Source organism: Arachis ipaensis, chromosome B02, assembly GCF_000816755.2.
Source record: "Arachis ipaensis cultivar K30076 chromosome B02, Araip1.1, whole genome shotgun sequence".
Taxonomy (NCBI): Eukaryota; Viridiplantae; Streptophyta; class Magnoliopsida; order Fabales; family Fabaceae; genus Arachis; species Arachis ipaensis.
Window position 1 is genome coordinate 99,442,184 of NC_029786.2, and position 14,952 is coordinate 99,457,135.

At 32.0% G+C, this 14,952-nt stretch overlaps 1 protein-coding gene across 1 annotated transcript; it reads left to right on the plus strand.

The window, feature by feature from the left end:
• Positions 5,788 to 13,069, plus strand: LOC107627805 (LRR receptor-like serine/threonine-protein kinase ERL1). The gene is made up of 7 exons (XM_021117055.1): positions 5,788 to 5,947; positions 6,059 to 6,226; positions 6,283 to 6,387; positions 7,942 to 8,109; positions 11,074 to 11,190; positions 11,298 to 11,402; positions 12,957 to 13,069. The coding sequence occupies exons 1-7, from the start codon at positions 5,788 to 5,790 to the stop codon at positions 13,067 to 13,069; spliced, it is 936 nt and encodes a 311-aa protein (XP_020972714.1).

Sequence of the window (14,952 nt, forward strand, 5' to 3'; positions counted from 1 at the left end):
TATATATATATATATATATATATATATATATATATATATATATATATTGATAAATGTGATATATTTTTTTATATAAATAATTTAAAAAAAATTTAATAGTTAATCTATTACTTTTTTTTGTTTTAGTCCAAATTAAATATTTTTTATTATTTTTGGAAAGAAAATCTTTTGAAAAATTTAATAATATGTGATGAGGAACACCGAATAAATTATACAAAAATCAATTAGAACACAACATGAAAATATCTTTATCAAAAGATGAAATAGGTGTCTTTATCTAAGTGATCACAAAGAAAGAGAATTGCTGATAATAAAAGTAATTTATAACTAAAGAATGTGTGTCTATTTTTTTTAATTAATGCCATATCACAAAAGATTTTAGTATTTCACCTAAACTTCACGTTAAATTTCAAATAATCTAATAGATTGCATTTTTTCTATTGATTAGTTTTATTTTTCATGTTATCAGTAACTAATGGTATGGCCAAAAATTAAAGTGAGGAAAATCTTGCTGATGCAACAAAAAATACAAGATTTTCACCCTCCTCTTAGTGTTCCACCGTTTCTATAAAGTCACCAATAAGTTGATGCATATATATTTCTCATAGATATATGCAGTTGTTGCCACCTCATAAGGCCCTTGTGTATGTAAAGAAAAGAGATTGATAATGCCCTTTTGGTTAATGAAGATCCTGATCTCTATGCTTCTTTATTTATGAACATTTCTATTTTCAAAAGTATCTTGAATTTATTTGTTTTTATTTTTGGGCGCATACATATTCATCTTGAAGAAGGGTTGGTTTATTTTTAATACTTATTAATATTCATGAAACTGAATTGAAGCATTTTATTTTATATTTTCTTTTAGAAATAAAACTGTGAAAGAGTTCACATTTGTTGGTCACATGCATAAACTTGTCAAGCTTTGCATAATAAGTTTTTATCACTGTACATTGATTTCTTTATGTCAAACCTTTTGAGAATATATTTCACTTGTGATCATGGTATATCACCGTCTGCACTACACAACCCTGAGTGTAGATTAAACCTGATCTATGACAGTAGTTCTAGAAATACTTAGAGGACGATGTCTAGTCAAACTTTTATTGAGAACAAAACTAATTTGCACCAAGATAAAAAACATGAATATAGATTGTGCCACAAAAGGGACAAACTTTTCGTTAAACATAATCCCCAAGATAGCTGGTGGCATGGATAATTTCGAGCCACCTTTCGATCATATTATTGATATGAATCCAACACAAGCAAGAGCGAGATGAATACATGATAGATTACATGATACTTAGCAATATTAGTAACTTTGTTAAGAGTAGTAGTTAAAATAAAATAAAAACAAACAAATAAAGTAATAATATATTTTTAATTAAATTTTGACTTATTTTAATATAAATTTTCTGTCATGATTTTTTAATCTCACATAAATTCGTATTTTTGTTGTGTATTCTACGGATATTTAGGTATTATTTGAGAAAGGATGAGATATATCCTTACTTTCATTTAGTAGAGAACTAGAGATTGTATTTTTAATAGTGCAATAATCAATTGTGATACATAATTCTTTTTAAGAGATTCTCACTTACCATACGTTCCCTTAAAAAATTATTTATATAATTGCTTATTATTTATTTCGAAAAATAATTATTTATATGATTAACTATTATTTATTTTGGAAAATAATTATGTTCATAATTAATTATTATTCATTTTAGAGAATAATTATCTATATAATTAATTATTATTCACTTTAGAAAATAATATTAATATTAAATAAAATATCATAAAAGATAAATAATAAAGAATTTTACTGGATAAACTTACATATTACTTATAGACCTAAATTATGGAGGATTAAACTTCAAAGACTTAAAAGTCTTCAACCTTGTAATGCTCACAAAAGAAGGCTGGAGACTTCTCCATAAGCCCAATTCACTGATTAAAAGGTGTATAGATGCAGATACTAAAGGTTCACTAATTTTCTGAGAGCGGACACAAAAAATAATTCATCATAGAGTTGGAGGAGCGTCCTTGAGGGAAGGGTTTTAAAAAGTGACAAAAAAAATTTTAAATATTTATAGTTGTAGAAATTTATTTAATCAAAAATTGATTTGACAATAATAATATTCTTTTCAATTTAAGAATTGTTACTTGTTTTTAAGTTTAATAATTTAATTATTTATACATGATAATTATTTATTCTATTTTTTAAATAAAAAATAAAATTATATAATATATAATTTAATTATTAACATTATCTTTGTTATTCTAATCATGCAGTTTATTTAGTTGCTAACTACTTAAAATGCAATTACAAATTATGTTTATAACTTATAAGCAAGATGTTATGATTAATCATGTTTATCCTAATAAAAGAGCCAAATCTATATAGGAGGAGGAGGGATATAAATGAGCCCATCAATATTGACATAAAAAAATAATATAATGAAGTCAACTAGCTATTTTCCAAAAACAAAAACAAAAGCCCAATTGCCCAAACACTAAACGTATTTGCCTTAAATGAAGCCACACCAGGTTCGAGTCCTAGTGTTTGCTAGGTTAGTGTGTGTGATATACGTGTGAGTGTGATGTATGACAAAAAAAAATTGTCTCCTTGAGTGCAACTGTATTCCCATCTGTCACAATATCCTTGCATCTGTATGATTACATCAGTATGTTATAAAAATCCTAAAAACATATATCAACACGAAACTAACATAAAGCACAAATAAATTCATAAAATAATTAATTAAAAATAAAAGAAAGTAATAGCTGTGTTTCAATTTCTCTAGTCAATGAAGAAAGAGTAAGAGAAGAAGAGTGCCAGAAACTCAGTCATCGATGAAAGCTAGCTTCGGACGGATCGAATCTGAATAAAAGGGAAAATAATCAAAGGCAAGTCTTCGTCTTCTTTTTTCTCATTTTAGTAGTTATTTAACTCTTCACTTCACTTAACGTAACTTCTCCTTAGTATCTTTAATATACCTTTGAAAACGAAAACTCTGTTCCATTTCTTTGATTTTGAATACTCAACTTGATTTTAATGGCTTTCTTCTTCTTTTGGATTCTTTCGTATATGTATTCATCTTTTGCAACTTTCAATTTTACAATCATTCCATTGGTAAACCGTGTTCTTCTTTACGTTATAAACTCTGTTCCATCTCTTTGATTTTGAATACTCAACTTGATTTTAATGGCTTTCTTTCTCTTTTGGATTATGTCGTGTAAGTATGCATCTTTTACTATTTTTAAGTTTTACAATCATTCTATTGATTATTTAAACCATATCCTTCTTCACCGTTATAAACATTCAATCATAGTATCATACACAGCTTTTTCTTCCCAGTTTGTTTTTTTCACTAGCACACATTTCTCATTCAAACAATGACACTGCTGACTCTCGCCAATTATAACTTTGCTTTGCTTGTTACTATGGTGGCGCTTTTGTTTTCCACCACAGCCTCTTATGTTATTTTTCTACCAAATGTTTCGTCTTCCTTCAATAATTCAGAAAGATATGCTTTAATACAAAGTGGTTGGTGGAGTAAGTATAGTATTTTATATCATTGCCATTGGACCGACATCAGCTGTGATGATGCTGGAAGTGTTATAAAGATTGACGGATCCGTATTGTTTAATAATCCTTATAATAAGTCTAAATTGCTGCAACTACAGAACTTGAATCTCAGTGCCTTTCCCAATTTGGTCTACCTCAATCTTTATGGGATGGGGCTTACCTCAATCTTTATGGAATGGGGCTTACGGATAGTATTCCCAAATAAGTTGGTACTCTCACGAAGCTTTCTTATCTTGATTTGTCCCATAATTATCTTAATGGTAGGATATTTAGGTATTATTTGAGAAAGGATGAGATATATCCTTACTTTCATTTAGTAGAGAACTAGAGATTGTATTTTTAATAGTGCAATAATCAATTGTGATACATAATTCTTTTTAAGAGATTCTCACTTACCATACGTTCCCTTAAAAAATTATTTATATAATTGCTTATTATTTATTTCGAAAAATAATTATTTATATGATTAACTATTATTTATTTTGGAAAATAATTATGTTCATAATTAATTATTATTCATTTTAGAGAATAATTATCTATATAATTAATTATTATTCACTTTAGAAAATAATATTAATATTAAATAAAATATCATAAAAGATAAATAATAAAGAATTTTACTGGATAAACTTACATATTACTTATAGACCTAAATTATGGAGGATTAAACTTCAAAGACTTAAAAGTCTTCAACCTTGTAATGCTCACAAAAGAAGGCTGGAGACTTCTCCATAAGCCCAATTCACTGATTAAAAGGTGTATAGATGCAGATACTAAAGGTTCACTAATTTTCTGAGAGCGGACACAAAAAATAATTCATCATAGAGTTGGAGGAGCGTCCTTGAGGGAAGGGTTTTAAAAAGTGACAAAAAAAATTTTAAATATTTATAGTTGTAGAAATTTATTTAATCAAAAATTGATTTGACAATAATAATATTCTTTTCAATTTAAGAATTGTTACTTGTTTTTAAGTTTAATAATTTAATTATTTATACATGATAATTATTTATTCTATTTTTTAAATAAAAAATAAAATTATATAATATATAATTTAATTATTAACATTATCTTTGTTATTCTAATCATGCAGTTTATTTAGTTGCTAACTACTTAAAATGCAATTACAAATTATGTTTATAACTTATAAGCAAGATGTTATGATTAATCATGTTTATCCTAATAAAAGAGCCAAATCTATATAGGAGGAGGAGGGATATAAATGAGCCCATCAATATTGACATAAAAAAATAATATAATGAAGTCAACTAGCTATTTTCCAAAAACAAAAACAAAAGCCCAATTGCCCAAACACTAAACGTATTTGCCTTAAATGAAGCCACACCAGGTTCGAGTCCTAGTGTTTGCTAGGTTAGTGTGTGTGATATACGTGTGAGTGTGATGTATGACAAAAAAAAATTGTCTCCTTGAGTGCAACTGTATTCCCATCTGTCACAATATCCTTGCATCTGTATGATTACATCAGTATGTTATAAAAATCCTAAAAACATATATCAACACGAAACTAACATAAAGCACAAATAAATTCATAAAATAATTAATTAAAAATAAAAGAAAGTAATAGCTGTGTTTCAATTTCTCTAGTCAATGAAGAAAGAGTAAGAGAAGAAGAGTGCCAGAAACTCAGTCATCGATGAAAGCTAGCTTCGGACGGATCGAATCTGAAAAAAAGGGAAAATAATCAAAGGCAAGTCTTCGTCTTCTTTTTTCTCATTTTAGTAGTTATTTAACTCTTCACTTCACTTAACGTAACTTCTCCTTAGTATCTTTAATATACCTTTGAAAACGAAAACTCTGTTCCATTTCTTTGATTTTGAATACTCAACTTGATTTTAATGGCTTTCTTCTTCTTTTGGATTCTTTCGTATATGTATTCATCTTTTGCAACTTTCAATTTTACAATCATTCCATTGGTAAACCGTGTTCTTCTTTACGTTATAAACTCTGTTCCATCTCTTTGATTTTGAATACTCAACTTGATTTTAATGGCTTTCTTTCTCTTTTGGATTATGTCGTGTAAGTATGCATCTTTTACTATTTTTAAGTTTTACAATCATTCTATTGATTATTTAAACCATATCCTTCTTCACCGTTATAAACATTCAATCATAGTATCATATACAGCTTTTTCTTCCCAGTTTATTTTTTTTCACTAGCACACATTTCTCATTCAAACAATGACACTGCTGACTCTCGCCAATTATAACTTTGCTTTGCTTGTTACTATGGTGGCGCTTTTGTTTTCCACCACAGCCTCTTATGTTATTTTTCTACCAAATGTTTCGTCTTCCTTCAATAATTCAGAAAGATATGCTTTAATACAAAGTGGTTGGTGGAGTAAGTATAGTATTTTATATCATTGCCATTGGACCGACATCAGCTGTGATGATGAAGATTGACGGATCCGTATTATTTAATAATCCTTATAATAAGTCTAAATTGCTGCAGCTACAGAACTTGAATCTCAGTGCCTTTCCCAATTTGCTCTACCTCAATCTTTATGGGATGGGGCTTACCTCAATCTTTATGGAATGGGGCTTACGGATAGTATTCCCAAAGAAATTGGTACTCTCATGAAGCTTTCTTATCTTGATTTGTCCCATAATTATCTTAATGGTAAGCTGCTTCTAACACTTTGTAAGATGAGAGATCCATTAACTTACTACCTTAAGGTTCTGAGCTGGATGTGGTACCTTCTCATCTTATGTTCTCTCGTTTGATTTCTCCCCGAAATCTCCTCGGTGGTCGAGAGCTCTCCACAGGTGGACCAACAAGGGGTATCAGAGCTGATACTTTCCTACAAGTATTTATCTTTTGCTACTTTTAGGCTTTACAATCATTCTATTGGTTATATAAACCGTGTTCTTACTACTTTAAGGTTTTGAGTTGGATGTGGTGTCATCTCATCCTATGTTCTCTCACTTGATTCCTCCCCGAAATCTCTCCGGTGGTCAGGAACTCTCCACAGGTGGCCAAATAATTGGTATCAGAGCTGATACTTTCCTACAAGTATTCATCTTTTGCTACTTTTAGGTTTTACAATCATTCCATTGGTTATATAAACTGTGTTCTTCTTCACCGTTATACACATTCACTTAATCATATACAAAGCTTCTTCTTAACGGTTTGTTCTTTTACTAACACACATTTCTTTAATTTTGAATTTTAATCACTCAAACTTTAGTTTTAATGGCTTTCTTTCTCTTTTGGATTCTTTCCTACAAGTATTCATCATTTTCTACTTTTAGGTTTTACAACCATTCCATTGGTTATATAAACCGTGTTCTTCTTCACCGTTATACATAGTCACTCAATCATACAGAAAGCTTTTTCTTCACGATTTGTTCTTTCACTAATACACATTTATTTTATTATGAATTTTAATCACCCAAACTTTGATTTTAATGGCTTTCTTTCCCTTTTCTGTTAATGTTGCAAGTGTGAGAAGTGCATGAAGTTAGACCCACATCAAAGAATGCAAGGAAGAGTAAGGAGTTTATAAGATGAGAGATCCATTAACTTACTACCTTAAGGTTTTGAGGTGTATGTGATGTCTTCTCATCTTATGTTCTCTCGCATGATTCCTCCCCGAAATGTTCCCAGTGGTCGAGAGCTCTCCTTAGGTGGCCCAACAAGTGGTATCAGAGCCGATACTTTCTTACAAGTATTCATCTTTTGCTACTTTAAGCTTTTAAAATCCAGCAAGTGGTATCAGAGCCGATACTTTGCTACAAGTATTCATCTTTTGCTACTTTAAGCTTTTAAAATCATTCCATTGGTTATATATTTCATGTTCTTCTTCACGTTATAAACTATGTTCCATCTCTTTGATTTTGAATACTCAACTTGATTTTAATGGCTTTCTTTCTCTTTTGGATTATGTCGTGTAAGTATGCATCTTTTACTATTTTTAAGTTTTACAATCATTCTATTGATTATTTAAACCATATCCTTTTTCACCGTTATAAACATTCAATCATAGTATCATACACAGTTTTTTCTTACCAGTTTCTTTTTTTCACTAGCACACATTTCTCATTCAAACAATGACACTGTTGACTCTCGCCAATTATAACTTTGCTTTGCTTGTTACTATGGTGGCGTTTTTGTTTTCCACCACAGCCTCTTATGTTATTTTCCCACCAAATGTTTCGTCTTCCTTCAATAATTCAGAAAGACATGCTTTAATACAAAGTGGTTGGTGGAGTAAGCATAGTATTTTATATCATTGCCATTGGACCGACATCAGCTGTGATGATGTTGGAAGTGTTATAAAGATTGACGGATCCGTATTGTTTAATAATCCTTATAATAAGTCTAAATTACTGCAGCTACAGAACTTGAATCTCAGTGCCTTTCCCAATTTGGTCTACCTCAATCTTTATGGGATGGGGCTTACCTCAATCTTTATGGAATGGGGCTTACGGATAGTATTCCCAAAGAAATTGGTACTCTCACGAAGCTTTCTTATCTTGATTTGTCCCATAATTATCTTAATGGTAAGCTGCTTCTAACACTTTGTAAGATGAGAGATCCATTAACTTACTACCTTAAGGTTCTAAGCTGGATGTGGTACCTTCTCATCTTATGTTCTCTCGCTTGATTTCTCCCCGAAATCTCCTCGGTGGTCGAGAACTCTCCACAGGTGGACCAACAAGTGGTATCAGAGCTGATACTTTCCTACAAGTATTTATCTTTTGCTACTTTTAGGCTTTACAATCATTCTATTGGTTATATAAACCGTGTTCTTACTACTTTAAATTTTTGAGTTGGATGTGGTGTCATCTCATCCTATGTTCTCTCACTTGATTCCTTCCCGAAATCTCTCCGGTGGTCGAGAACTCTCCACAGGTGGCCAAATAATTGGTATCAGAGCTGATACTTTCCTACAAGTATTCATCTTTTGCTACTTTTAGGTTTTACAATCATTCCATTGGTTATATAAACTGTGTTCTTCTTCACCGTTATACACATTCACTTAATCATATACAAAGCTTCTTCTTAACGGTTGGTTCTTTTACTAACACACATTTCTTTGATTTTGAATTTTAATCACTCAAACTTTAGTTTTAATGGCTTTCTTTCTCTTTTGGATTCTTTCCTACAAGTATTCATCATTTTCTACTTTTAGGTTTTACAACCATTCCATTGGTTATATAAACCGTGTTCTTCTTCACCGTTATACACATTCACTTAATCATATACAAAGCTTCTTCTTAACGTTTTGTTCTTTTACTAACACACATTTCTTTGATTTTGAATTTTAATCACTCAAACTTTAGTTTTAATGGCTTTCTTTCTCTTTTGGATTCTTTCCTACAAGTATTCATCATTTTCTACTTTTAGGTTTTACAACCATTCCATTGGTTATATAAACCGTGTTCTTCTTCGCCGTTATACATAGTCACTCAATCATACAGAAAGCTTTTTCTTCACGATTTGTTCTTTCACTAATACACATTTATTTTATTATGAATTTTAATCACCCAAACTTTGATTTTAATGGCTTTCTTTCCCTTTTCTGTTAATGTTGCAAGTGTGAGAAGTGCATGAAGTTAGACCCACATCAAAGAATGCAAGGAAGAGTAAGGAGTTTATAAGATGAGAGATCCATTAACTTACTACCTTAAGGTTCTGAGCTGGATGTGGTGCCTTCTCATCTTATGTTCTCCCGCTTGATTTCTCTCCGAAATCTCCTCGGTGGTCGAGAGCTCTCCACAGGTGGACCAACAAGTGGTATCAGAGCTGATACTTTCCTACAAGTATTTATCTTTTGCTACTTTTAGGCTTTACAATCATTCTATTGGTTATATAAACCGTGTTCTTACTACTTTAAGGATTTGAGTTGGATGTGGTGTCATCTCATCCTATGTTCTCTCACTTGATTCCTTCCCGAAATCTCTCCGGTGGTCGAGAACTCTCCACAGGTGGCCAAATAATTGGTATCAGAGCTGATACTTTCCTACAAGTATTCATCTTTTGCTACTTTTAGGTTTTACAATCATTCCATTGGTTATATAAACCGTGTTCTTCTTCACCGTTATACACATTCACTTAATCATATACAAAGCTTCTTCTTAATGGTTAGAACTCTCCACAGGTGGCCAAATAATTGGTATCAGAGCTGATACTTTCCTACAAGTATTCATCTTTTGCTACTTTTAGGTTTTACAATCATTCCATTGGTTATATAAACCGTGTTCTTCTTCACCGTTATACACATTCACTTAATCATATACAAAGCTTCTTCTTAATGGTTTGTTCTTTTACTAACACACATTTCTTTGATTTTGAATTTTAATCACTCAAACTTTAGTTTTAATGGCTTTCTTTCTCTTTTGGATTCTTTCCTACAAGTATTCATCATTTTCTACTTTTAGGTTTTACAACCATTCCATTGGTTATATAAACCGTGTTCTTCTTCGCCGTTATACATAGTCACTCAATCATACACAAAGCTTTTTCTTCACGATTTGTTCTTTCACTAATACACATTTCTTTTATTATGAATTTTAATCACCCAAACTTCGATTTTAATGGCTTTCTTTCCCTTTTCTGTTAATGTTGCAAGTGTGAGAAGTGCATGAAGTTAGACCCACATCAAAGAATGCAAGGAAGAGTAAGGAGTTTATAAGATGAGAGATCCATTAACTTACTACCTTAAGGTTTTGAGGTGTATGTGATGTCTTCTCATCTTATGTTCTCTCGCATGATTCCTCTCCGAAATGTTCCCAGTGGTCGAGAGCTCTCCTTAGGTGGCCCAACAAGTGGTATCAGAGCCGATACTTTCCTACAAGTATTCATCTTTTGCTACTTTAAGCTTTTAAAATCCAGCAAGTGGTATCAGAGCCGATACTTTCCTACAAGTATTCATCTTTTGCTACTTTAAGCTTTTAAAATCATTCCATTGGTTATATATTTCATGTTCTTCTTCACGTTATAAACTATGTTCCATCTCTTTGATTTTGAATACTCAACTTGATTTTAATGGCTTTCTTTCTCTTTTGGATTATGTCGTGTAAGAATGCATCTTTTACTATTTTTAAGTTTTACAACCATTCTATTGATTATTTAAACCATATCCTTCTTCACCGTTATAAACATTCAATCATAGTATCATACACAGCTTTTTCTTCCGAGTTTGTTTTTTTCACTAGCACACATTTCTCATTCAAACAATGACACTGTTGACTCTCGCCAATTATAACTTTGCTTTGCTTGTTACTATGGTGGCGCTTTTGTTTTCCACCACAGCCTCTTATGTTATTTTCCCACCAAATGTTTCGTCTTCCTTCAATAATTTAGAAAGACATGCTTTAATACAAAGTGGTTGGTGGAGTAAGCATAGTATTTTATATCATTGCCATTGGACCGACATCAGCTGTGATGATGCTGGAAATGTTATAAAGATTGACGGATCCGTATTGTTTAATAATCCTTATAATAAGTCTAAATTACTGCAGCTACAGAACTTGAATCTCAGTGCCTTTCCCAATTTGGTCTACCTCAATCTTTATGGGATGGGGCTTACCTCAATCTTTATGGAATGGGGCTTACGGATAGTATTTCCAAAGAAATTGGTACTCTCACGAAGCTTTCTTATCTTGATTTGTCCCATAATTATCTTAATGGTAAGCTGCTTCTAACACTTTGTAAGATGAGAGATCCATTAACTTACTACCTTAAGGTTCTAAGCTGGATGTGGTACCTTCTCATCTTATGTTCTCTCGCTTGATTTCTCCGCGAAATCTCTTCGGTGGTCTAGAACTCTCCACAGGTGGACCAACAAGTGGTATCAGAGCTGATACTTTCCTACAAGTATTTATCTTTTGCTACTTTTAGGCTTTACAATCATTCTATTGGTTATATAAACCATGTTCTTACTACTTTAAGGATTTGAGTTGGATGTGGTGTCATCTCATCCTATGTTCTCTCACTTGATTCCTTCCCAAAATCTCTCCGGTGGTCGGGAACTATCCACAGGTGGCCAAATAATTGGTATCAGAGGTGATACTTTCCTACAAGTATTCATCTTTTGCAACTTTTTGGTTTTACAATCATTCCATTGGTTATATAAACCGTGTTCTTCTTCACCGTTATACACATTCACTTAATCATATACAAAGCTTCTTCTTAACGTTTTGTTCTTTTACTAACACACATTTCTTTGATTTTGAATTTTAATCACTCAAACTTTAGTTTTAATGGCTTTCTTTCTCTTTTGGATTCTTTCCTACAAGTATTCATCATTTTCTACTTTTAGGTTTTAAAACCATTCCATTGGTTATATAAACCGTGTTCTTCTTTGCCGTTATACACATTTACTCAATCATACACAAAGCTTTTTCTTCACGATTCGTTCTTTCACTAAAACACATTTCTTTTATTATGAATTTTAATCACCCAAACTTTGATTTTAATGGCTTTCTTTCTCTTTTCTGTTAATGTTGCAAGTGTGAGAAGTGCATGAAGTTAGACCCACATCAAAGAATGCAAGGAAGAGTTAGGAGTTTATAAGATGAGAGATCCATTAACTTACTACCTTAAGGTTTTGAGGTGTATATGATGTCTTCTCATCTTATGTTCTCTCGCTTGATTCCTCCCCGAAATGTTCCCAGTGGTCGAGAGCTCTCCTTAGGTGGCTCAACAAGTGGTATCAGAGCTGATACTTTCCTACAAGTATTCATCTTTTGCTACTTTAAGCTTTTAAAATCCAGCAAGTGGTATCAGAGCCGATACTTTCCTACAAGTATTCATCTTTTGCTACTTTAAGCTTTTAAAATCATTCCATTGGTTATATATTTCATGTTCTTCTTCACGTTATAAACTATGTTCCATCTCTTTGATTTTGAATACTCAACTTGATTTTAATGGCTTTCTTTCTCTTTTGGATTATGTCGTGTAAGTATGCATCTTATAATATTTTTAAGTTTTACAATCATTCTATTGATTATTTAAACCATATCCTTCTTCACCGTTATAAACATTCATTCATAGTATCATACACAGCTTTTTCTTCCCAGTTTGTTTTTTTCACTAGCACACATTTCTCATTCAAACAATGACAATGTTGACTCTCGCCAATTATAACTTTGCTTTGCTTGTTACTATGGTGAAGCTTTTGTTTTCCACCGCAGCCTCTTATGTTATTTTCCCACCAAATGTTTCGTCTTCCTTCAATAATTCAGAAAGACATGCTTTAATACAAAGTGGTTGGTGGAGTAAGTATAGTATTTTATATCATTGTCATTGGACCGACATCAGCTATGATGATGCTGGAAGTGTTATAAAGATTGACGGATCCGTATTGTTTAATAATCCTTATAATAAGTCTAAATTGCTGCAGCTACAGAACTTGAATCTCAGTGCATTTCCCAATTTGGTCTACCTCAATCTTTATGGGATGGGGCTTACCTCAATCTTTATGGAATGGGGCTTACGGATAGTATTCCCAAATAAGTTGGTACTCTCACGAAGCTTTCTTATCTTGATTTGTCCCAGAATTATCTTAATGGTAAGCTGCTTCTAACACTTTGTAAGATGAGAGATCCATTAACTTACTACCTTAAGGTTCTAAGCTGGATGTGGTACCTTCTCATCTTATGTTCTCTCGCTTGATTTCTCCCCGAAATCTCCTCGGTGGTCGAGAACTCTCCACAGGTGGACCAACAAGTGGTATCAGAGCTGATACTTTCCTACAAGTATTTATCTTTTGCTACTTTTAGGCTTTACAATCATTCTATTGGTTATATAAACCGTGTTCGTACTACTTTAAGGATTTGAGTTGGATGTGGTGTCATCTCATCCTATGTTCTCTCACTTGATTCCATCCTGAAATCTCTCCGGTGGTCGGGAACTCTCCACAGGTGGCCAAATAATTGGTATCAGAGCTGATACTTTCCTACAAGTATTCATCTTTTGCTACTTTTAGGTTTTACAATCATTCCATTGGTTATATAAACTGTGTTCTTCTTCACCGTTATACACATTCACTTAATCATATACAAAGCTTCTTCTTAACGTTTTGTTCTTTTACTAACACACATTTCTTTGATTTTGAATTTTAATCACTCAAACTTTAGTTTTAATGGCTTTCTTTCTCTTTTGGATTCTTTCCTACAAGTATTCATCATTTTCTACTTTTAGGTTTTACAACCATTCCATTGGTTATATAAACTGTGTTCTTCTTCGCCGTTATACACAGTCACTCAATCATACACAAAGCTTTTTCTTCACGATTCGTTCTTTCACTAAAACACATTTCTTTTATTATGAATTTTAATCACCCAAACTTTGATTTTAATGGCTTTCTTTCCCTTTTCTGTTTATATTGCAAGTGTGAGAAGTGCATGAAAGTAGACCCATATCAAAGAATGCAAGAAGGAGTAAGGAGTTTATAAGATGAGAGATCCATTAACTTACTACCTTAAGGTTTTGAGGTGTATATGATGTCTTCTCATCTTATGTTCTCTCGCTTGATTCCTCCCCGAAATGTTCCCAGTGGTCGAGAGCTCTCCTTAGGTGGCTCAACAAGTGGTATCAGAGCCGATACTTTCCTACAATTTTTCATCTTTTGCTACTTTAAGCTTTTAAAATCCAGCAAGTGGTATCAGAGCCGATACTTTCCTACAAGTATTCATCTTTTGCTACTTTAAGCTTTTAAAATCATTCCATTGGTTATATATTTCATGTTCTTCTTCACGTTATAAACTATGTTCCATCTCTTTGATTTTGAATACTCAACTTGATTTTAATGGCTTTCTCTCTCTTTTGAATTATGTCGTTTAAGTATGCATCTTTTACTATTTTTAAGTTTTACAATCATTCTATTGATTATTTAAACCATATCCTTCTTCACCGTTATAAACATTCAATCATAATATCATACACAGCTTTTTCTTCCCAGTTTGTTTTTTTCACTAGCACACATTTCTCATTCAAACAATGACAATGTTGACTCTCGCCAATTATAACTTTGCTTTGCTTGTTATTATGGTGGCGCTTTTGTTTTCCACCGCAGCCTCTTATGTTATTTTCCCACCAAATGTTTCGTCTTCCTTCAATAATTCAGAAAGACATGCTTTAATACAAAGTGGTTGGTGGAGTAAGTATAGTATTTTATATCATTGCCTTTGGACCGACATCAGCTATGATGATGCTGGAAGTGTTATAAAGATTGACGGATCCGTATTGTTTAATAATCCTTATAATAAGTCTAAATTGCTGCAACTACAGAACTTGAATCTCAGTGCCTTTCCCAATTTGGTCTACCTCAATCTTTATGGGATGGGGCTTACCTCAATCTTTATGGAATGGGGCTTACGGATAGTATTTCCAAATAA

Excerpts from the sequence above, each read along its gene's own strand:
- LOC107627805 (XM_021117055.1), top strand. The coding sequence starts at position 5,788 with ATGACACTGCTGACTCTCGCCAATTATAACTTTGCTTTGCTTGTTACT. Across the intron at positions 5,948-6,058 it reads AATACAAAGTGGTTGGTGGA|CTACAGAACTTGAATCTCAG; the intron begins GTAAGTATAGTA and ends AAATTGCTGCAG. Across the intron at positions 8,110-11,073 it reads GTCCCATAATTATCTTAATG|CTACAGAACTTGAATCTCAG; the intron begins GTAAGCTGCTTC and ends AAATTACTGCAG.